At 50.8% G+C, this 24,779-nt stretch overlaps 1 protein-coding gene across 2 annotated transcripts in view; it reads left to right on the top strand.

The window, feature by feature from the left end:
- The first annotated feature begins 5,159 nt into the window (after window positions 1–5,159).
- Window positions 5,160–24,779, top strand: part of ECEL1 (endothelin converting enzyme like 1) — a 62,271-nt gene continuing 42,651 nt past the window's right edge. For both annotated transcript variants that reach the window (XM_063131421.1, XM_063131420.1), the window contains exon 1: window positions 5,160–5,921. In XM_063131421.1, the coding sequence (XP_062987491.1) occupies window positions 5,160–5,921 (762 nt within the window). The remainder of the gene's footprint in view (window positions 5,922–24,779) is intronic.

The following is a 24,779-nucleotide window of genomic DNA, read 5'->3' as shown; positions in this document are numbered from 1 at the left end:
AATCTGGAACTGCCTCTTTCACCTCCGTGAATCTGTGAACTGCCTCTTTCACCGCCGTGAATCTGGAACTGCCTCTTTCACCTCTGTGAATCTGGAACTGCCCCTTTCACCTCTGTGAATCTGGAACCGCCTCTTTCACTGTCTGCCTGCTTCTGTCCTCCATCTTTAATACGGGGATGATGATAATAATAAATAATGGTCTACCTTACAAGGTTGTTGCACAGATGCCCAAGGGAGGAAAATATACGATGTCCTCAGAATGTTCTAAATGCCCTATACATGCTACCCCGCCCCCAGAGAAAGACTAAATGGCTGCACATGTGGTCAGTGCCCACAGGGGCTTGCTTGTGGTCCAGTGTCCCCCACAGGATACACATCACGCTTAGCTGACATGCCACAGGGAGGAGCTGACTGCCGTACACTCCACATTATGTGCCAATGGGGCCGACATGATCTGCAGGTGCGCATCATATGGTGGCGCCCCTCCTCCATTCTTTTCCCAACCCTTTTGATTTACCCGGAGCAGAGTGGCACCCGCTATAAATGATGGGCTATAAATCTCCACTGGCGACACCCGCTGTAGAAGGCGGACTTATGGTGGGGTTTCATCTGCATTGCAGCGTTATGTTCCCGATTGGATTCAATCTGGATATTGGAAGTGGGTTGGGGAGAGAGAGAGGGGGGGAGGGAAAGGGAGGGAGGGATGATCAAACTCCTGATTTCCACGCCCAACCCTACTTTTTCCTGGCGCGCACACATCCACCTAGGCTGGAACACGGGAGCTGCCTCCCCAGCGGGCCCACAGACCCCCACGCAGCCGCCAGCCTCCCACAGAACTACACTGTTGCACACATTGGGAATGGGCCAAGGGATCAACTCTGTCGAGGCCATAACCCCCCCCCCCCAAAGTCCTCTGCTCCGGTCCTCAGCCTCGCCTGGGACAGGACAACACCACCTGCCCCAGGCAATCCACAGCCACAGCAGCCACTGTGCCATGAGCAGAGAAGCCACGGGAGCCCAGGAAGGGTGCGCCAGGCGGTGGCTGGAGCAGCGCCACTCTTCAGTGTGAAGCTAACGTATCGCCAAAAGCACCCGGAGCGACGGGAAAGGGCTCCCCACCCCCCGAAACCCTGGGGTCTCTGCAGCAGAGGCTGGTGGCTCCGATACCAGTGGGGCTGTGAATCCGGTCTGGGTCCCAGCCAGAACTTTCAAGAAGCTATCCGAGGTGCTGATCCTATTGGGCTCAGCACCTCGGAGAGCTCCTTTAGAGTCCTGACTGGTGCTGATTGACACCGGGGGGGGGGATTCACAGCCCCACTAACATCGGAGCCACCAGCCTCCACTATTCCCCTACTAACACCCCCTCCCCGCTTTCTCCCTCCCCCTCCTGCTTTCTTTGCCTAGCTCAAAGGGCAACGCTCCCTTCCCCCCCCTCCGTTGCCCGTCAGGTCTTTCTCTTGCTTCCCCCCCCCCCGCAACTTTTATATATTCCTCCCAGAGAGGGGTCTCCTTCCTGTATGTCACCGGGGCTCCCCCCTTCTCCGGCCAGCCACTGGGGTCTTTGCCACGGGATCGTGGAGGGGGAGGACACACGTGGCCCCTTCCCCCCCCCCCCCGTCCGCCCCGCTTCTTCCTTTCCCTTCCTCTGGCGCGGCGCCTCAGTGCTACGGAGGGGATGAGGTAAGACTTTTTAGCTCAAGCCTTGCCGGACTATTTGCATAATAACCATCGAACGGATTCCCCACCCCCCACCCCGCGCGCCCTCTTTCAAGGGGGGAGGGGGTGGGCGGGCTGGAAAGGGGGGCTGAGGCGGAGGAGAAGCCCCCTCCCCTCCCCTCCTCTCCCCTCCCCGCCCCGGGCAGGCTGCAGCTCCGATCCAGGCGATCGCACGATCTGACAGGTACTTGGGGAGGGGAATCGGGCCCGGGGGAGGGGGGGGAGGCGGTTGGAGGCGGACGGACGATCGCGGCGCTGCCTCCCGGCGCCACTGCGCGACAGACGCCGGCCACAGCGGTCCCCCGCGCTCCGGCGCCGCTCCGCGCACTGTGGGGGTAAGATTCGGAGGCGGGCAGGGCTCCTGCGAGGCCCCGTGGGGTGGGGTGGGGCTCGGGCAAGGCGCTCCCCCTCCACCCAGTCCCGATCTGGCTGGGGGATGGCCCGTGGGGGCGGGAAGGTTTGGGGCTGGGCTGCGTCGAAGAGCCGCGCCGCTGCCTGCAACTTTCCGGCGTTGCTTTCGGAGCGCTCCGTTTGCGCCGTGGAAAGCGCAACAGATCGGCCGGCGTGGGGGCGCGAAGGCGCCGGAGATCCGGGCCGGGGGGAAGCGGGGAAGGGAAGGGGGCCCGGGCCAACATGTCCCGAAACCGGAAGGCTTCTGGGGGGGGGGTGTCTCCAAGTTACACAGGGGGAGGGGCTGCCCCGGACTGCGACGCGCAAAAATTGCTGCGCTGTTTGGAAAGTGCCCGGAGGTTGGAAGAACAATGAAACAGACGCGCGCGGGTGGGGGGGAGGGGGAGACACCACCTTCTTTGCCCCCCCCTCACACCCCCAGAAGTTGATCTCGGAGAGCGGAGATGTTATTAGGGTGGGGGAGAAATCGAAGGTCCCCCGCGGAGTAAACGGGCCATTTCAGGGGCGGCGGGCTGCTCCGATTTCAGTAGGGTTGTGGATCCGTTCTGGGTTTCCCTCTCCCATAATACTTAGAACCCCACCGGGTCACCCCCTGAAGCTGATGGTTGGGAGAGGTTCAGGGCAGATCAAAGGAAGGACTTCTTCACACGGCGCAGAGTTGAAGTAGGAAATTCGCTACCATAGGATGTCGTGATGGCCACCAATTTGGATGGCTCTAAAAGGCAGATGGATAAATTCCTGGAGGAGAAGGCTATCCATGGCTACTAGCCCTGATGGCTAGGTGCTACCTCCAGTATTCGAGGCAAGAAGCCTGGGTGCACCAGTTGCTGGGGAACATGGGTGGGAGGGTGCTGTTGCACCATGTCCTGCTTCTTCATCCCTTGTCAATGGCTGGTTGGCCACTGTGTGAGCAGAGCGCTGGACTAGATGGACCCTCGGTCTGATCCACCATCAGGACACTTCTTAGGTTCTAACGGATTCACAGCCCCACCAAAATCAGAGTCACCAGCCTCCCCTAGGGGGATCCCATTCCTTCCTTCTCGGTTTCAGTCAGAGCAGAAAGAGGGTGCAAGTGGCGAAGGCGGAGGAAGAGCTGGAGGAGGAGGCGGAGGAGGGGGGTGTACCCGTCGTCTGGCCTTCGATCGTGGAAAGAAAAAGTTGACGGGCGATCCGGCGTTTGAAGGATGGCCCGTCTGGTCGGCCGGGCCGGTTCGGACGCCTTTCACCGCCGCCCTCCTTCTCTTCTCCCCCCCTTTTCCCCCTCGCTCCCCCATTTGCATTGCCAGCCAGGCACCCCCGGGGTCGAGCGCCCCTCGCCCGGCTCCTCCTTGGCGATCGATCCGTGGCTGGAAATAGCCCACGGTTCTGTCTGAGAAGCAGCCGGGGCAGCTTAGCTCTCCGCATCTGTTGAAGGCGAGGATCCTTGGAGGGCGTGGGGGGGGGGGGCGCTGGGCTGCTCTCGCTCCCTCCCTTTTAAAGATCGTTTAACAACCGCTCAATAAATAAAAACATTACAAGAGGGGTGGGGGGAAACCCACACAGCCTTGATCAAAGGGGAAAGAGGCGCTTAGCGCTGCTCAACGCGCCCCCCCCTCGGGAAAACCAGAGAACGCCCCCTCCCCCCCCATTTTCAAGTTATAGGGCGGAGCGAGCCCAGCTGGTGGGATGCAGAGAAGTTAGAGGTAACCTCTCCGGTCCCTTTCCGCTCACGATTTTGATCCTAGACAAGGCTGGTCAGTTTCACCCAAATGTCCATGCGCGATCCGCTGGTCAGTTACCTCCTTCCCTTTCGGGCGGGCTGGAAACGTCTTTTGAAGCCGGCAAGGGCTTGGAGCAGGGGCGGGGTGGGCGTGTGGGTAGGGGGTGGGGTGGGTGGCTGGCTGAGGGCGGAGTGGGGGTGGCCCGCAGCCCCCCCCCCCTTTGGATCCGCAGCGAACCACGTTCATTTCCAGGGCGATTCCCTTTCAGCGGAGAGTCTCCAAAAACGAAGGGGGTGCTTTCCACCTGCCTTGCCCCAAGCCGGTGCCTTCCAGATGTGTCGGACTACAACTCCCATAAGCACCCAGCCAGCATGACGGGAGTGGTAATCCGACACATCTCGAGCGAAGGCGGTTTGAGATGAATGAATGGAGTCTTGTCAGTTTCAAGGGAAGTCCTCCGAAGAGATGCGCGTCTCCGGCGGCGGAGGGCTGCTTCCGAATCGGGGTATCTGTGTGTGTGTGTGTGTGCGCGCGCGCGCGCGCGCGTGTATCCTTTGCCATCCTACTCTGCCCCGTCCCCGTCCCCCTCCTCGCTCTCCATGCGGGTGGGGCCCATCCCAACATCACAGACACAGGCAGCGTGTCTCTTCTCTTCCGGATCCGCCTCCCTAAAAACATGTGTTGTTCTCGTTCTTTTCTGAGCCGGGGTGGGTGAGAGAAAGGACACGGAGAGATGCAATTCGGAATGGAGAGGACATGTATGTGGGGAGGGCGGTTAATTCGGGGTGGGGGAAGGAATCACTTCCATCTCATAGCCCCAGAAGACGAGATAGTTTACAATCAGCAAGAGTGAGACGGGGGGGGGAGGGGGCGGTCATCAGACTTTCCTGCCCGCCCCCTCCAACCTCAGTTGGGAACAATTCACGAGTCTTTTTTCTTCTTCTTATAAGTGCTGTGCCTCAGGACATTATTAAAAGAGGAGATGCACCATCACAAGTTCTCCCCACCATCACTAATTAAAATATCTGTGTGTTTTTTCAGAGCGCCGCCCCCCACAACAGAATTTTAAACAGGGAGGTCTCCATCTGTTCCCAGGCAGCGCAGGTGCCCTCTCCCCCCCCCCCCCCCGGCGTCCAGCGAGGGGTTCCCCTGGATTTCCGCCCAGGATCCGCGCTCCAGACCATGAGCCTCCGCCACGGCTTGCGTGATTGCCAACCTTGAGCGCCCCCTGCTGGACGCAGCCTCGGCCGCGCCATGGCCACCCAGTGACCCTCCTTGCCCCTTGCCTGGCAGCCAGCCCTGCAGCCAATGCCGCGCCGGCCGGCCGCCAGCATGGAGAAGACCTACTCGCTGACGGCTCATTACGACGAGTTCCAGGAGGTGAAGTACGTGAGCAAGTACAACAGCAGCAGCACCCTGCCCAACGGCTTCAACCTGCAGCTGGGCGCCCCCGGAACCAAGAAGCCGCGCTGCGGCCTGCCGCGCTGGAGCCGGCGCGAGATCTGCCTGCTCTCGGGGCTGGTTTTCGCCGCCGGCCTCTGCATCATCCTGGGCTGCATCCTGGTGCTCAAATACATGGCCCTGGAGCAGGACGCCTATTGCCTGGAAGGCTGCCAAGAGAGGAAGGCCTTCACCAAGGCCTCCCGCTTCATCGCCACCAACATCGACCCCACCATCGACCCCTGCAAGGACTTCTACTCCTTCGCCTGCGGCGGATGGCTCCGGCGGCACGCCATCCCCGAGGACAAACTCATCTACGGCATCATCGCCGCCATCGGCGAACAGAACGAGGAGAAACTGCAGCGCCTGCTCCTGCGGCCCGTGCGGCGGCCCTACCAGGCCTCAGCGGAGCGCAAGGTCAAGGAGTTCTTCCGCTCCTGCCTGGACATGGCCGAAATTGACCGGCAGGGGGCCCGCCCCATGCTGGAGGTCATCGAGGACTGCGGGGGTTGGGATATGGCGGCCACTGGCCGGCAGTGGCGCTGGGACTTCAACGAACTGCTGTACAAGACTCAAGGCATCTACAGCACGGCCGTCTTCTTCTCGCTCACGGTCAACCTGGACGACAAGAATTCCTCCCGCTACGTCATCCGGGTAAGTTGGCCAGCTGGCCGGCCGGTCGTTCACGTTGGATATGGCAGGCACAACCGCTGGGGAGCAGTCAAGGCCGGTGGCGCTGATGCCGGTGGGGTGGTGAATCTGCTCCGGGTTTCCATCGGAACCAGTCAGAACTCTAGGCAAAGCACCCTGGAGAGCTCCTTTAGAGCTCTGACTGGTTCCGGCAGAAACCCGGAACGGATTCGGCACCCCACTGGCATCGGAGCCACGAGCCTCTCCTGTTTGAGTGTGAATCAAAACCTAAGCAGGGTAAGTCGACGAGAAATCTCACAGGAACGTATGAAGGTGTTTTCAACTGAACCAGAGCATTGGCCCACCCAGCTCAGTATTATTTTGCATCAGTTTTTCCCAACCAGGTGCCCTCCAGATCATAGAATCATAGAATAGTAGAGTTGGAAGGGGCCTACAAGGCCATCGAGTCCAACCCCCTGCTCAAGGCAGGAATCCACCCTAAAGCATCCCTGACAGATGGCTGTCCAGCTGCATCTTGAAGGCCTCTAGTGTGGGAGAGTCCACCACCTTCCTAGGTAACTGATTCCATTGTCGTACTGCTCTAACAGTCAGGAAGTTTTTCCTGATGTCCAGCTGGAATCCCCTAGCCAGCCATGCTGGACAGGTTGGGGCAAGCTGATCTACATGGATTGGGGCCTTTTGCAGGCGAGGTCTGCGCTCTACCACTCAGCTATGGCCCCTCCCCTCATACAAATGCAGCACTTGCCTGCCAGAACAAGCCGGGACTGCCTGGGCCCAGGGTCATGCGTGGTTTTGTCGACCCCTGGTGGCTGAATCTTCTCCCCTGCAATTGATCGACTTGTGTGTGTGCTACCTGTGCTACCACACAATGCTTGGTCATCTTTTAATCGCTCCTTCACTGCCATGTGTGTGCCTGTGTGTGTGTGTCGGTGTCTGTGCCTGCGTACACCAATGACCACTTTGTTGTTTTTGCTGCATAGATAAGCTTCTGCTTTTTATTTCTTTTCTTTTTAAAATCCATTGAATACTCATCATTTTCAAAGGAAATCCATCAAATTGCGGGATTATTATTTTTTTTTAAAAAAAAAAAACCAGACACATAATTCAAGCATTGTTATATGCAGTTGCAGCCGTATCATACCTACTTTCCCAACAGTTAACAAAAGGATCCCGTCCCTTTCAAATGTTCAATACACCTCGTTCTGCCATACATATTCAGTAAGGCTGAAAACAGACAATCATTTTTAGGAGAACTGAAAGTGGTTTGCGAGAGGCGGGGGCCCTTCTTACAGTAATCCCTCCAGGCAGAGCTGAGCAAAGTGGTCCTTCTTTCTCATTGCCTTCACCTCTCGGGGTGGGGGGACCCCATTCATTTCACTGTCTAGCTCCTTCCTATCTTTCCTCTCTCATCTCACACTATTGCCCCGCTCGTGCTCTTCGCTCCTCTGATGCCATGTTTCTCACCTGCCCAAGGGTCTCCACTTCCCTTGCTCGGCTTCGTCAATTTTCTTCTGCTGCCCCTTACGCCTGGAATGCTCTTCCAGAACATTTGAGAACTACAAGTTCAATCGCAGCTTTTAAAGCTCAGCTAAAAACTTTTCTTTTTCCTAAAGCTTTTAAAACTTGAATTGTTCTGACTTTTATACTGCCTGTTTGGTGCATTCTCTTCCCCTCCTTATTGCTTTATTATGATTTTATTAGAATGTAAACCTATGTGGCAGGGTCTTGCTATTTATTGTTTTACTCTGTACAGCACCATGTACATTAATGATGCTATATAAATAATAATAATAATAATAATAATAATAATAATAATAATCTGCCCACAAATGCTTTTTGCATTGTAGATTCCAATTTGTCCACACCACTAAAATAACCAACTAAGAGATTAGGAGGAGCACATGAATCCGATTTCAGATCACGCCGCCTTATCTGAGAGCAGCGTACCCCAACCTGGTGCTCTCTAGGTGGGTTTGGACTAAAATCCCCCAAACTGACTTGCAGCAACTCACAGTTCAATTGCAGCAGCAACAGCACAACAAAAGGGAATTAGGTTGGAGAAGTCTATGTTAGAACATTTCCACCGTATGGAACAAAGTAGTGTCCAGGGCACATTTCAAGCTGGAGCGTGTTCAGAGGAGGGCAACCAGTATGATCAGGGGTCTGGAAACAAAGCCCTCTGAGGAGGGACTGAAAGAACTGGGCATGTTTAGCCTGGAGAAGAGAAGATGGAGGGGGAGACATGAAAGCACTCTTCAAATACTTCAAAGGTTGTCACGCAGAGGAGGGCCAGGATCTCTTCTTGATCCTCCCGGAGTGCAGGACACGGAATAACGGGCTCAAGTTAAAGGAAGCCAGATTCCAGCTGGACATCAGGAAAAACTTCCTGACTGTTAGAGCGGCACGACAATGGAATGAGTTACCTAGGGAGATGGTGGGCTCTCCCACACTAGAGGCTTTCAAGAGGCAGCTGGACAACCACCTGTCAGGGATGCTTTAGGGTGGATTCCTGCATTGAGCAGGGGGTTGGACTCGATGGCCTTGTAGGCCCCTTCCAACTCTGCTATTCTATGATTCTATGATTTCCTCCCAGACCCTGCCCAGTGTTCATACATCCAGTTGCCATGTGTGACGTGGCCCAGATATAAAAACAACGTTGATCCCTCATCCATCAGCAAAGCACGTTGTTATAGCGATAACATGTATGTCACCACACGCCAGCATTTTACACATGAACGTTTTTTGTTTTGTTGTTTGATCTATGCGTATGTATGTGCTGGGATGGGCTGTGACTTTTTGCTGCATGTCCTGTGAGCCTCGTGTGGTGTAGAGTGGTAAGCAGCAGTTACTGCAGCCGAAACTCTCCCCACGGCCTGAGTTCAATCCCAGCGGAAGCTGGTTCTCAGGCAGCCGGCTCAGGTTGACTCAGCCTTCCATCCTCCCGAGGTCGGTAAAATGAGTACCCAGCTAGCTGGGGGAAAAGTAACTGCGACTGGGGAAGGCAATGGCAAACCACCCCGCTGCAAAGTCTGCCAAGAAAACGTCAGCGAAAGCAGGCATCCCTCTAGGAGTTAGTAATGACTCAAGTGCTTGCACGAGAGGGTCCTTTCCTTTCCTTTCCCACTACTCCTACTTGCATGCAGTGAAAATCCCACAGATATAAGCAGGAAGCACAACAATCAACAAGTAGTCACCGCACATGGTGAGGGAACTAAACAACCAACACTGCAAATGCCCTTCAAATATTATGAGCGTCATCACACGGGGGGGGGGGATCGCGCTTGCTTACCGTCGTTTCTCCACCCACGCGTTTGTCCCTCATTACTTCCTCTTATGAAAGAGGAAGTAAACAACGTGTGCGTGGCCCATTCTATGGGCAGTTTTGATGCTGCCACTTCTCTTGCACACAGCAGGAGAGAGCAGCAACTTGCATCTTTAAAAATAAGTCGGACATACCGGGGTATTTTTTTTGTTGCACAAAGAAGGCCAGAAGGGGCGGGAGGCAGACGATATCATGAGAGGGACCTGCGAAAATCTGTGAGTGCCCAGGAACGAGGGTGCAATAAAACTCTTGTCTGATGGAACTCTATGTCTGGGTTACCCTTTAAACACCTAACTGCAGTTTGTACACAATGCATGTGAACTCAGACAATCAAGCATGGCTCTCCTATTACACAACAACTTCTGTTGATAGGAAGTAATAGGAATTCAGTGGAATTCAGAAGCTGCCTTATACTGAGTCAGACCCTTGGTCCATCCAGCCCAGTGTTCTCAACACTGGCTGGCAGCAGCTGTCCAGGATGCTCTCTAACCATTGAGCTACGCTGCCTCCCTGAACGGCTCACTCATTCATTACATTTCTCCACTTCCCCATAGCCAAAGCTCTCTGAGCGGTTTACAAAGATTAAATTGTAAAAGTTTAATTTTAACTGTAAAAATATAATACGATAAAAAATAATATAAAGCCTTTTTTACATACGTAAATGTAAAAGCAGTTTAAAGAGATCGACAGTAAAAATCCAAGGTCGGTTTTTCAATGCCAGTGAAAAGGGCTACAGGTGAAGCCCTTTGAAGGATAAGGTGCATTCTGCATTGCTGCCATTCGGCCTGAGTTTATTGGACAACGAAGCCAGTGTTGGGCTGCTTTTGTCACCATCTGCTGGACACACAAGTCAAGGCAGGGTGTGGACATAACTCCAGGGTGACCCTATGGAAAGGAGGACTGTCCTCCTATAACTTTAACAGTTGAATTGGAAAGGAAATTTCAGCAGATGTCATTGGTATGCATACAGCGTGTGGTGAAATCCCCTCTTCATCACAACAGTTAAAGCTGTAGAAGCCCTGCCTAGCATGACCAGATAGTCAAGAGGGCAGGGCTCTTGCAGCTTTAACTGTTGTGATGAAGAGGGGATTTCATTGGTGCTGCATGCATGCAAAGGACCCCTGCTGAAATTCCCTTTTTGATACTGTTAAAGTTACAGGAGCCCGGTCCTCCTTTTTATAGGGTCACCCTACACAACTCCGACCACATGTAGACGGTGGGGTTTACTCCAGAGGTGCTTTACTGATCCCCAGGAGAAGGTCTGTGTAGGTGCATCTTATCTCATCCCTTTACCAAGTTACCAAAGAAACACCCAGACGTTTGGAACGGTCTTCCCCAACTTGGTGCACACCAAATGTTTGGGACTACAATTCCCATCATCCCAAGCAAGCATGGGGATTTTAGCCTGTTATCGAAGCTCCGTTCATAAAAATCATGCCAGCAAGCCAATGTTGCTAATTAGGGCTGGGAAGCATCAATCCCCTCATTGATTGTGATGAATTAATTAATCACAGTTTTAAAACCTGGATTTTTGAGCTGGGGGTGCCCATCCTCTTTGAGAGGGTGTCAGATGGCAACACTGTCTAGCTCCTTCCTATCTTTCCTCTCTCATCTCACACTATTGCCCCACTCGTGCTCTTCGCTCCTCTGATGCTACATTTCTCACCTGCCCAAGGGTCTCTCCTTCCCTTGCTCGGCTTCGTCCATTTTCTTCAGCTGCCCCTTACGCCTGGAACGCTCTTCCAGAACATTTGCGAACTACAAGTTCAATCGCAGCTTTTAAAGCTCAGCTAAAAACTTTTCTTTTTCCTAAAGCTTTTAAAACTTGAATTGTTCTGACTTTTATACTGTTAGTTTTACTCTCCCCTGTGCCTGTTTGGTGCATTCTCTTCCCCTTATTGTTTTATTATGATTTTATTAGAATGTAAGCCTACGCGGCAGGGTCTTGCTATTTTATTGTTTTACTCTGTACAGCACCATGTACATTGATGGCGCTATATAAATAAATAAATAATAATAACACTACCGTGGGAGACTTTCAGAGAGCATCTCCTGATCCCTTTCATGAATATAACTTTTTGGGACAAGGGCATGTAGCGTCTTCGTGCAAGAATGCAGACTGAAAATATCAGCCCTGAGCAAATCATCAGTCCATCGATAGGTGGGCTTGCACTGCACAAATTCACCAATCACCCATCTAGGGTGGGATTGCCCACTTTGCCTGGCAAGGGGTCTCCAAGGCAGAGAGGGGGGTCTTCCCATCCTCTGCTGTGTGTGAGAACCTTGCAACTTGACATCCCGCAACTTGTATCGGAGGCTGTCTGCATTTGATAGGGTGACCAACTGTCAGGATTTCCCCGGATTTGTCCTGGTTTTTGTTCTTTCCATGGTGTCAGGGGGAATTTTCTATAATTTTCAATAATGTCCTGGAATGACACACCTTCCTCTTTAAGGCTGCCATTAGCATGGCAGGAGGGAATGACATGCTTTCTTGAGGCACATCATTCCCCCACCCCGAGCTCCAATTGAGGTCTTAAAGGGGAAAGTGGGTCATTCGTGGACATTATAGAAAAGGCCCCAGTTGGAGTGGATGGTGGCGGTGCAGAATGAAATCCTTTCCCCTCCTCCACTCCAATCGGGTTCTTTAAGGTGGCAGGGGAATAATGTACTTTCTGCAGGACTCAGAAAGCTGCTTCCCCCACACACACACACTAGGTGTCCTCTTTTTTGGTTTCCTAAATATGGTCACCCTAGCATTTGAGAATCCATTCGATCCTCTGTGTCACAGCTTTTGTAGGTTTTTGAGAGGCAGGCCACGCTCCCTTTGAAAAGGCAGATCACGATGGGAGCAGTCCTAGGCCAGCATCAGCAGCCCTAGGCCAGTATCCGGCCCGGCTAATGAAGGTTGCGCTGATCAATAGCTCGGAAAGGCCCAGAACGGTGGTGTGGGGTGCCCGCCCCACTCCTAGCCCACTTGATTATTGTAAACAGTCCCTTTCCAAACTTCCCCAAACACACCTCATTTCCCAGGTGCGACGTGCTTGCGTGGAAATTGCCACGGCATCTCCCAGGTTTCGTGTACGGCTTGTTCCCTCCGCCCAGCCATTTGCTCCTCCAACTTGACAGCAAGATTTAAATAAATAGATTCTTTAAAAAATATATATTCTTTTTTGCTGGGTTGGTGGCAGCAGAGAAATTGGTCCCTCAGGCAGGGCGGGTTTCGGCCCGGGCTCTCGGTCTTCCCGGCTCCTTGACTCCGCGTGAATTAGTGAGGAACACAGGAAAACGAAGGCGCTTGCTTGCGAGTCAGCCGTAATTGCATCCTCGGGCCGCGAGGCGCTGGCGGGACGCCGCGTTGGGTGCCAGGCCTTTATTTGCATGGCAAGTGGCAGGCGCACGGCTTCGGTGTAGGCGCTGCTTTTATACCCAAATTAATAGGACTTAGATGGGAGGGAAACTTCGCCAGGCAATTTCCCTCCTCGTAATTGCAGTGTTTAGCGAAAGCATCGTGCCAGGCAATTTTCCAGGCTAGCGGAGGATCCGCGTGAACAGAGAGAGAAAGAGAGAGAAAGAGGAGGAGGAGGAGGAGGAAGGGAGCACTCCCCCGGCAGAAGCTCTCCAAGGCACAGAAATGCCTTGCTGGGCCTGCTGGGTGGATCGGGCCTACGAGTCTGACTAGTCCAGTCTCCTAGTGGCCAGGGCCGGTGCTAGACTATTTTGTGCCCCAGGCAAGGTGAGCTACTTTCACACACACACAGCCAAAATGCCAACTTTGATTTTAAAGAACATATGTTTCCTGGAAAAAATAAGCACAAAACTTGGAACTGCTAAATTTATTTTAAAGTGCAAGAAATACATCATGCCAATTAGAGCAAACAAATTGGAAAGGAACGTCTATGGGTCTAAAATGCATTATTTAATAGGAATATCACCTCCAAATCATCCCCCCAACTCACACACGCGTGTGCGTGCACACACACACACACGCTCAGCATCACTCACTCCAAACAAACACACGCATGAAAACATGCATTTACTCAAAGACTCCATGCACCCCATTCACGTTCCGGAAGTCCAAACGTGCAGCTGCCCCACACCCACCCCAGCATCCCTGGCTTCGCTTCGGCTGGGCGGGCGCGGAGCACCATCTCGCCCGCCCAGGCCCAGCTGAATCCTCGGGCCGGGCTGGCTCACAGCCAATGCGTGTGAGTGCTGCTCTGTGCCCGGCGCCCCTCTTAGCTTGGCGCTCTAGGTGGCCGCCTGAGTGGCCTCTATGGTAGCGCCAGCCCTGCTAGTGGCCAACCTGATGGAGCTAGGCTCCATGTCAACTGCCATTCCTCTGAACCCAAAGCCTTCTTGATCAGTAGCCTTTGACAGTAGAGGCTGGTGCTCCGATGTCAGCAGGCCGGTGAATCCGTTCCGGGTTTCAATCACAACCGGTCAGAGCTCTCCTTTAGAGCTCTGACTGAAACCCGGAGCAGATTCACCGCCCCGCTGACATCGGAGCCTCCACTAGGGTGACCCTATGAAAAGGAGGACAGGGCTCATGTATCTTTAACGATTGTAGTGAAAAGGGAATTTCAGCAGGTGTCATTTGTATGTATGGAGAACCTGGTGGAATTCCCTCTTCAGCACAACAGTTGAAGGTGCAGGAGCTATACTAGAGTGACCAGATTTAAAAGAGGGCAGGGCACCTGCAGCTTTAACTGGTGTGATGAAGAGGAAAATTCACCAGGTTCTCCATATATACAAATGACACCTGCTGAAATTCCCTTTTCAATACAACTGTTAAAGATACAGGAGCCCTGTCCTCCTTTTCATATGGTTACCCTAGCCTCCACTCCTTTATAATCATTATTACATTTATATCCCACCTTTTTTCCTCCAAGGAACCCAAGGCGGTGTACATAATCCTCCTCCTCTACATTTTTATCCTTACAACAACAGCCCTGTGAGGTAGGTTGGGCTGAGAGTCTGTGACTGGCCCAAAGTCACCCAGTGGGTTTGCATGGCCAGGTGAGGACTAGAACCTGGATCTCCCGACTCCCAGTCTAACACTTTAGCCACTACACCACACTGGCTTTAGAGGTCTGACTGGTTCTGAATGAAACCCAGAGTGGATTCACTGCCCCACTGACATCGAAGCCACCAGCCTCCCCTGGCCTTTGACAGACCTCCCCTGCTCCGCCCTTAATAACACCCCCCCTTGTCATCTTTGAAAAAAACCCTGAGCTAGTGGCCATTGTCACATCTTGTGGCACAGGGAATGCCATCATTTCGTTCCGTGTCAGAGAATCCGCTGCCACAAGACAGAGAGACCCTGGGTACTGTTTGGCCGATGCTTGAATACATGGGTGCCAATTCCCATGAGTTCTTCAATTTGTATAAAAAGTCAGTGTGTAAAGACTGAGGGGAGACGTGTAAGCAGTGTTCAGGTACATAAAAAGGGTGCCGCATGGAAGATGGTCAAGAACTATTTTCCATGGCGACAAAAATTAGGACCCAAAATAATGGGTATATGCTACAGCTACCTTGATTTTGATTAAGTATAAGGGAAAACTTCCCAATGGTAAGAGCTGTACAACAGCAGAACAGTCTACCTACGGAGGTTGTGGGTTCTCCATCTCTGGAGGTTTTTAAGAAGAGGCTGGGCAGCCGCCCCTCATAGATGGTTTCATTGGCTTTCCTGCACATTGCAGAGGGTTGGACTACATGATCTTTGTGATCCCGTCCAACACAAAGGTTTTATGATTCTACCATCTGTTTTTACACTTGATTTCTGATGTGCAACTGGGATGGAGTTCGTGGCCAGCTTTTTTCCTGTCCGGCAGATAAAAAGTGGACTTTTCTCATGCAACCGCCCTGCCTCGTTCATGAAACTAGAACGTCATCGCCTTCTGATTGCAATACTCCCGTGTTTTTTCAGAGCTTGACTTGTCTTTTTTCTTACCGAAGAGAATGTGTTAAAGGAAAGACAGAATCGTCCCACAATGTCTTTGGCTTGACAACGCTCAGAACCGTCTGTCTGGAAGAACCGTGCAAGTGTTTTGAGGACAGAGGAAAACATTTAGGAAATAGAAACCAAATGCACAGTTACAAGATGGGGGATACTTGGCTCAGCAATACTACAAACGAGAAGGATCTTGGAATTGTTGTAGATCACAAGCTGAATGTGAGCCAACAGTGCGATATGGCTGCAAGAAAGGCAAATGCTATTTTGGGCTGCATTAACAGAAGTAGAGCTTCCAAATCATGTGAGGTACTGGTTCCTCTATTCAGCCCTGGTTAGGCCTCATCTAGAGTATTGCGTCCAGTTCTGGGCTCCACAATTCAAGAAGGACTCAGACAAGCTGGAGCGTGTTCAGAGGAGGGCAACCAGGAGGATCTAAGGCCATCGAGTCCAACTCTCTGCTCATTGCAGGAATCCACCCTAAAGCATCCCTGACAGATGGTTGTCCTGCTGCCTCTTGAAGGCCTCTATTGTGGGAGAGCCCACCACCTCCCTAGGTCACTGGTTCCATTGTCATACAGCTCTGATGTCCAGCCGGATTCTGGCTTCCTGTAACTTGAGATGAGAAAAAGAAGGAGAAAAAGCACCGTTATCTGGTACGAAAAGAGAGACTGGCTCTGGTGCTGTGTAGGATAAAGAGTCTTTTATGGTATTGTCCAAAAATTAAGACTTTTACTTAAAAGATTCAAAAAAGCTCAACGTTTTGGATGCCAAGATCCTTCATCAGGAGCAAACGTTGATACTCTTTCTGTGGAGCGTCTTTTTCAAGAAGAGATCCTGGCGTCCTCTGTGTGACAACCTTTCAAGTATTTGAAGAATGCTCTCATGTCTCCCCTCAATCTTCTCTTCTCAAGGCTAAACATGCCCAGTTCTTTTAGTCTCTCTTCATAGGGCTTTGTTTCCAGACCCCTGATCATCCTGATTGCCCTCCTCCGAACACGATCCAGCTTGTCTGAGTCTGCATCCTTCTTGAATTGTGGAGCCCAGAACAATACTCAAGATGAGGCCTAAGCAGGGCTGAATAGAGGGAAACCAGTACCTCTTGCAATAATGCAACCCAAAATAGCATTTGCCTTTCTTGCAGCCACATTAAACTGTTGGCTCCTATTCAGCTTGCGATCTACAACAATTCCAAGATCCTTCTCGTTTGTAGTATTGCTGAGCCAAGTATCCCCCATCTTGTAACTGTGCATTTGGTTTCTTTTTCCTAGATGTAGAACTTGGCATTTTTCCCTATTAAATTTCATTCATACCTTTTAAGTATTTGAAGAGTGCTCTCAAGTCTCCCCTCAATCTTCTCTTCTCCAGGCTAAACATGACCAGTTCTTTCAGTCTCTCCTCATAGGGCTTTGTTTCCACACCCCTGGTCATCCTGGTTGCCCTCCTCTGAACACGCTCCAGCTTGTCTGCTTCCTTCTTGAATTGTGGAGCCCAGAACTGGATGCAATACTCTAGATGAGGCCTAACCAGGGCCGAATAGAGAGGAACCAGTACCTCATGTGATTTGGAAGCTATACTTCTATTAATGCAGCCCAAAATAGCATTTGCCTTTCTTGCAGCCATATCGCACTGTTGGCTCCTATTCAGCTTGTGATCTACAACAATTCCAAGATCCTTCTCGCTTGTAGTATTGCTGAGCCAAGTATCCCCCGTCTTGTAACTTTGCATTTGGTTTCTATTTCCTAAATGTAGAACTTGGCATTTTTCCCTATTAAATTTCATTCTGTTGTTTTCAGCCCAGCGCTCCAGCCTATCAAGATCACTTTGAAGTTTGTTTCTGGCTTCCAGGGTATTAGAGAGAGAGAAATCCCCCAAACAATTCATACGAAAACCATGAATGCTCAGAAACTAGACCATCAGAGGATGATGGTTTGCTATTCCTAAAAGGCCCCTACAATTGATAGATGATGTCAAAGAGACTTTCTCCCCAAGATTAGAAAAGTTCTGGGTTTTCTTTTTTCTTTTTGCCGCTGGGTTCACACAATTTAGCACAGCAATTTATGGCTTGGCTCACTCAGGGATTGAGAGACCAATTATCCGTGCCAACAACACCATGACTTAGTTTGGGCTAAGTCCGTAGAGATGCGGTAGATAGGTCAGCTGTGGTGCTAAGAACATAAGAACACGAGCAGAGACGTGTTGGATCAGACCAAGGGTCCATCAAGCCCAACAACATGGCCAACCAGCTGCTTATGGGAAACCCGCCAGCAGGGCACAGGTGCAACAGCACTCTCCCACCCATGTTCCTCAGCAACAGGTACATATAGGCATACTGCCTCTGATCCTGGATCTTGATCCGGATTGCTGCGGATGTAGGTGCGGAGGAAAGAGGTTGCCGGAGAAATTCTGTTTCTGTTGCCCTGTTTTTCTCTAGAATAAGCATCACAACCTTGGAAGCTCAATAACACACTGAAAGCTTCTCCCCACCCCACCCCTGGTCCCAGGTTTCTAGAGATTAATCATAGTTGCTCCGTGACAGGAGAGAGGGAGGATTTCTGTGCCCGCTCAGAGGAACTCTCCCAGCGTCGCAGGGCTGCGTCCATGCGCTTAAAACAGGCGAACCTTGACTCCAGTCAAACTAAGGAGTGTGTGTGTGTATACTGCTGAATTTGTAACTGTGCACTGCAAAATGTATCTTCTCACATTTGTATATCCTAGGCAATGCACTTCGGGAGGGGTGTCTAGAGACATTCAAGAGGCAGGTGGACAACCATCTGTCAGGGATGCTTTAGGGTGGATTCCTGCATTGAGCAGGGGGTTGGACTCGATTATTATTATTATTATTATTATTATTATTTATTTATATAGCACCATCAGTGTACATGGTGCTGTACAGAGTAAAGCAGTAAATAGCAAGAGCCTGCCGCATAGGCTTACAATCTATGGCCTTGTAGGCCCCTTCCAACTCTGCTATTCTATGATTCTATGATTCTATGTCATTGACATAAGGTAGATGGTGCCCGGCCCAAAGGCATCCAGCAAGCATGGTGACTGAGTGGTGATTTGAATCCAGGGCCCTCCCTGGCCAACATAGAATCATAGAATGGTAGAGTTGGAAGGGTCCTATAAGGCCATCAAGTCCAACCCCCTGCTCAATGCAGGAAACTACCTTAAAGCATCCCTGACAGATGGTTTTCCAGCTGCTTCTAGTGTGGGAGAGCTCACAATCTCCCTAGGTTATGGGTTCCATTGTCGTACTATTCTAATAGTCAGGAAGTTTTTTCCTGTGCAATATTCTGCCTCCTCCCTGATGTTGGACATGTTTAAGGGATGCACAAGATCAGTCCTCTGACTCAGGCAGGAACATGGCAGGTATGTTCACTGAGCATGTAATGGGGAATGTGTATACACAGAGGAAAGAGAGCCAGGGTGACAGATATGCACCTGTAGGTTTTCAGCTTGGGATGTGTGTACTTTAATGTGTGGGAGAAGGAGCAGAGGGCTGCCTGCCCCCCCCCCAATGGCCATAAATCCAAAGATTTATGGGACCAGCAAGTGGGTTTGTTCTTTGCCTCCTGTTCCGTGTCCCCTTGCGCACGTGTCAACATGTTATACTGCTCCGTTCCACCCAACCAAGAGGGACCGAAATTGGTTTTACGTGAGAGCTGGATTTCTCGTGGATTTATTAGCCATCTCAGGATTTTAAAAGTGTTCCTTAAATCACAATGCTTATGATAAAACCTCTGGAGTGGCACAACACAGTGGGTGCCAGAGGCATGTAGTTAGTACATGGGCACATGGGCAAATCTTGCCAGACCACAATTTTCACATATTAAGGGACGTTACGAGTTGCTGGTCCCATACTGTGGGGATGGAGTCGGTGTGGGAGGCACCCCCTGGCGACATGACCCAGTGCATTGCACCAACAACCCCCTCTATATGTGCTACACAGTGGTGTAGTGGTAAATTTTAACGATCAACAAATCAGTTTCATCTCTACTAGAACCAGGTCTTTTGTAAGGCTAATGGGTCTTGATTGCCCATTCAAGACCAAGAGCTTTTCTAAAGGAGGCGTTTATTATGCGCTAGTCATTTCCTGCTCACAGTTATTTACAGGATCTTTAGACAATGGTGTGACCCGCTAGTTTCACTTCTGTTTTTAAATAACACCTCCCACGAGGTTGGTTTTTTTTTTAGAGCAGGGGACATGGGGTATTATTTGTGAAAGCAAAAGGAAACGCTTTCCCCAGTCGTGGAGTTATGCTATTCTGCAACACCACAGTGCCACCTAGAGGTTTTGTAGTGGAAAAGCAGGAACGGGAACTCTTTTTGTGTAGTGCTCAGATCGCAATTATGCAAGGAAACCAAAGGCAGGTACAGCAGAATAACAGCTTGAAGCTTTTCATAAGCCACCCCGAAATGCATTCCAGCAGGGATAGCGCACAATATATTATTCCTGGGAGCATCCATCCCTCCAGCTATGGTGAGGATTGCAGCTAGGCTCAGATGGAGGGGGGGCTGGCAGATGATGCAACTCACCCTGCTAATGAAAAAGTCCCAGGGCTTCAACTCTGTAAGACCTGGCTCCATGAGTAGCGTCAATACTGGGCACAGAGACAGCAGCCCTCCGTTGCTGTTCCATCTTACCATCTGGTATTCTGTGACAGGCATGCATGGATGTGCGGCTTTTAGCTCTAAACAGAACGCACAAAGCAGCTCACAAACCATGGTATAATTATTCCGGCCAAGCCTGGGGAGATCCAGGTTCAAATCCCTAATCAGCCATGAGTCTCCCTGGATGAAACATGGGGCCAGTCACAGTGTCCTAGCAGCTAAGAAGGAAGGAATCCATGAAATCTTGTGGCAGTGAGTTCCATAGTTTAACTCTGTGCTGTGTGAAGAAGGCCTTCCTTTGATCTGTCCTGAATCTCCCAACAATCAGCTTCACAGGATGATCCCGTTGGGTTCTAGTATTATGAGAGAGGGAGAAAAATGTCTCCCTGACCACACTCTCCATGCCATTCACGATTTTATATGCCTCGACCATGTCTCCCCTTACCCTCCTTTTTTCTAAGCTAAACAAACTTATAATCTTTCCTCGTAGGGGACTTGCTCCAGAACCCTTGATCATTTCTCGGTATTATTCTCAGATAGACTGCTTTTGGCCATGGAAGTGCTATTGTTTGTCTGCCTTGTCAGTCACAGTTCAAGAAGTTCATCAGGTGACCTGGGTATAGAATAGCCACTTTTGCATTGCCAAAAGATATGACAAAGGTAAGGATAAATATATATCTATTGGTGCCAATTTTGGAATAGTAACTTTAATTTAAATAAAAGTGCAGTCTATCTCACCATTGCCTGTTCAGTCTGCTGTCCAGGGGCTAAGTTCAAGATCCTTCCCTGTGCTTCCTGCTAATAGATTTTGAATGTTCAACCAGACTGCTCTTCGAATAGAAGAGTGTCCTTCGTAAAGTAGGATGCCTGGTCAGTTTACACGTGAAAGCCACTCACCAGAGATGGCAACCTTGCCAGAGTAATATTGTTAACAAAAGAATTTATCCCAGGTTGGAAGGGAGACAGAGGACATTTCTATGGAGGGTTTTATTGCACATTTGCGGGTCCTTTATATGACGTCATCAACCTCCAGGATGTCCCCTATGCTTCCCCCTCTCCTTTATCCTGCTTTCAAAAAGATCAGAGAGAAGCTGTAATAAAAGTTAATGGTGCCATATCGGCAGTGTGAAAAGCCGGCATTGCGCTATAATCCAGCCACTAGATGGTGGTGCTTCATTGAACATATAGAGCATTGCCGAGAAGGGAAATTTTCAATTCCAAATCACGTGTTCACCGTCTAAAGGAGCCAATTGTAAACCCAGAAAGACGCCAGAAGAAGAAAGCCTGGTAAGGGTGAAGTTTTTTTTTGCTTAATGTAGAGAACTCAGAGAGTCCAGAGCACAGAGGAGCATTAAGAAGGGTTAGGCCAAGTCTTGTTGACTCAGTTTTGGCTGACTTCAGCCGCTGATTACTTCAGCTCTTCCGCACGGAAACAAGTCAACGCTTGCCAGTGAGGTTTGGGGTCGTCCTTCCAGGATGACTCTGGATCAACACGATCAGCCAGAAAAGGTAGTGATGCCAACTTCTTTGCTGCCCCCCTGCTCCCATGCCGTCCGCAGCAGCACAACTTGCAGAAATGTCGCAAGTGAACCTTTTCCCTAGCATACAAATGGGTGGCAGGAGAGGCTTTACCTTTGTAATTTCTGCATGGCAGGCTGCTGTTAAAGGCGCAGGAGCTGCAGCATTCAGAAAACGTTGGCAACCCCGGTGAGGCTGCAGGGCTTCCAGAGAGATTGGGACAGACCACAACTGCCCTCCTCTTTCTTGTTTTAAATTAAGCCGAAGGCACGGCCTTCTCTCACGTTTTTAGCACAAACGGACCACAGGGTTTTACCCATAACAGCAGTAACAACCACACACTGCTTTCCCAAGCCTTGCCTCTGAGGATGCTGGGACAGCCGCCTGAGCTGCCCGGATGCAGGCGTCTCTGCCGCGAACCCAAGCTACAGTCCTCATCGTTACTTTTCAAAGACGGTCTCAGCTCAGGCTGAAACGACACCATAGCCTCATGTCAAGATTAATTGACTCCAATTCATAGAACAGGCAAAGGGAGAGTCCTTTGTAATAGGCGATAAGGGACGAACACGCTCCGTCGCTGTGTTTCACCGGTGACTGTCTCTGTGCCACGCGCTGATTTACTTAACCTTGCCATCGTGAGTGGCTGTTAGGCGCTGACGGAAACAGGTGGAGTGCTGTAGTGACGAAGAGGCGGAGCGGTGTGGATCAAGAGGTCGCTGCCTTGAATTTTGTCTTTGCCACAAGCTCACGGGGTGACCATCGGCTGTTCGTTCAGCCTCAGCCCTTTTCATTTCTCCCAATCTGCAAGGAAATTCTCACCTACCTTTCAGGGTTGTTGTACGGATTGCAGGAAGATAATACATACAAAGCCATTTGTACGCTCTAGTGCTATGCAGGTGGTGATGATGCGAACTCGATTCTCCCATCCGTTAAGGTGGGAGGGGAGGCTAAACTGGATTCCCTGCAACTGTTTTAGCACCCAGGTCTGCTCTGATTCTTGCAAACTCCAGGTATAGGAACACCTGGCGCTTGCAAGAAAGAGCCATAACTCAGTGGTAGAGCAGGTTCGATCTCCAACATCTCCAGGTGGGGTTGGAAAAATTCCTGCCTGAAACCCTGAGAGCTGTCTCTGCCAGTCAGAGTTGACACTACTGAGCTAGCTGGACCTCGGGTCTGACTCAGTATAAGGCGTGCCACGGCTCCCTGGAAGTTGTAGCCACAGGCCATCAAAAGCCGGGGAGCACACGTCTTCCAGGGTGTGTGTGTGTGTCGCAAATCCCATATGTATCTACCCAGACTCTAAGATCATCCTCAGGGGACCTTCTCTGTGAGCCCCTGCCGAAAGAAGTGAGACAGGTGGCTACCAGGAGGAGGGCCTTCTCTGCTGTGGCACCCTGGCTGTGGAATGAGCTCCCTAAGGGAGTTCGCCTGGCACCTACACTATGCTCTTTTAGACGCCAGGTGAAGACCTTTTTATTCTCTCAGCATTTTAACAGTCTATAAACTTAAGTTTAACTTGGCCGTTTTAAATCTGCATTTTAAATTTGTGTTTCTGCACCGCTGCCAATGTCATCCTGGTTGTGTTTTTATGTTGTATTTCATATCATGCTTTTATGCTGTTTGTTTTATACTTTGAATGGTTTTAATTATTGTGAACCGCCCAGAGAGCTTCGGCTATTGGGCGGTATAAAAATGCAATAAATAAATAAACGAATAAATAAATCCAAACGGCTTGTCACCACCGGCCGTCAAAAGCCATTCAGGTAGGGTGAACATATGAAAAGGAGGACAGGGCTCCTACATTTTTAACAGTTGCATAGAGAAGGGAATTTCAGCAAGTGTCATTTGTGTAAATGGAGAACCTGTTGAAATTTCTTCTTCATCACAACAGTTAAAGCTGCAGGTGCCCTGCCCTCTTTTAAACCTGGTCACTCTAGTATAGCTCCTGCACCTTTAACTGTTGTGATGAAGAGGGAGTTTCACCAGGTTCTCCCTATATACAAATTACACCTGCTGAAATTCCCTTTTCTATGCCACTGTTCAAGATACAGGAGCCCGGTCCTCCTTTTCATAGGGTGACCCTAATTCAGGAAGCATCTCCGAAGCATCCGCGCCCACCAAGGGAGCATCTTTGGTTGTTAGCGAAACCAAAGACGGCAGAAAAGGTCACTTTCACTATGACACGATATATATACGGCGCGTGTGGGGTGCGCGCATAGACGGCTCTGTCTGCGACACTGCATAGAGGCTGCTGTTGGTGTGAAAAAGAAAGCCGGGGGAGAAATGTTTTAAGGAAATAAGCAAATAATGTCTAGATTTGGCTTCCTTTCCTTCCGCTCCACTCCTCACATTTACCATTGATTCCTTAAAGCGCTGTAGCCGTAGATCATTTTAAACAGCTACGGACGTTTTAAACGGCTATAATTCAAAGATCTCTGCGTGCGCGGACCCCGTCTTCTTTTGCAGATGATTAAATTTCCCATTTAAAAGAAAACAATGGAGCCTCTCTCCTGGCAACCCTCCCTCCCTCCCTCCGCCCCCCCCCCGGCAGACATCTGCGCCTTTTATGCCCCCCCGGTTCACTTCGCAGGGGTGTTAGCAATATCCCAGCGTTCCGCGTCACCTGTGGCTCTTTTGTCCTCTCCAGGCTGGGTGCCTCTAAGCCCTGATTGCTCTGTGTCTCTGTGGTATTCCCAGCTTAATCAAGGATTCATACAATAATATTGGTTCTCTCCCCACCATAAGATTTTAGATTTTGAACAGGCTCCAAGCCGCATCCCTTTGTACAGTGCTTGCAGGCTCACTTCCTCCCCGGTGATGTCAGGCGCGCTCGTGTTTCTGACCTTGCACTGTGAATTCAGCAGTTTACAATGGGCCCGTGAATCAAACCATCCATTACGCGCCGGCGACGTCGAGCTTATGACAATTGTATGCTAAAGTGGGAATGACACAGGGAGAAAAAGCCTGATCCTTCTAATTGGGTGATGCTACCAGCCTCACGGTTTCCATAGCTGCTTTGGCCATGCACAGCAGAAGAAGAGGAAGCCCTTAAAAGGTTGTCACGCAGAGGAGGGCCAGGATCTCTTCTCGATCCTCCCAGAGTGCAGGACACGGAATAGCGGGCTCAAGTTAAAGGAAGCCAGATTCCAGCTGGACATCAGGAAAAACTTCCTGACTGTTAGAGCAGTACGACAATGGAATCAGTCACCTAGGGAGGTTGTGGGCTCTCCCACACTAGAGGCCTTCAAGAGGCAGCTGGGCAACCCTCTGTCAGGGATGCTTTAGGGTGGATTCCTGCATTGAGCAGGGGGTTGGGCTCGATGGCCTTGTAGGCCCCTTCCAACTCTGCTATTCTATGATTCTATGAAGAAGCAGGAGTAGTAGAAGGGCTGCCGGCGGAACTCAGAAGGAGAAAGAAGTGGTTCAATTTCTCACCAACCTTCCAACTCAGTAGATG

This window comes from Elgaria multicarinata, chromosome 8 (assembly GCF_023053635.1).
Source record: "Elgaria multicarinata webbii isolate HBS135686 ecotype San Diego chromosome 8, rElgMul1.1.pri, whole genome shotgun sequence".
Taxonomy (NCBI): domain Eukaryota; kingdom Metazoa; phylum Chordata; class Lepidosauria; order Squamata; family Anguidae; genus Elgaria; species Elgaria multicarinata.
The sequence above is the reverse complement of the archived record's forward strand: the minus strand, read 5'-3'. Positions and strand labels throughout refer to the sequence as shown.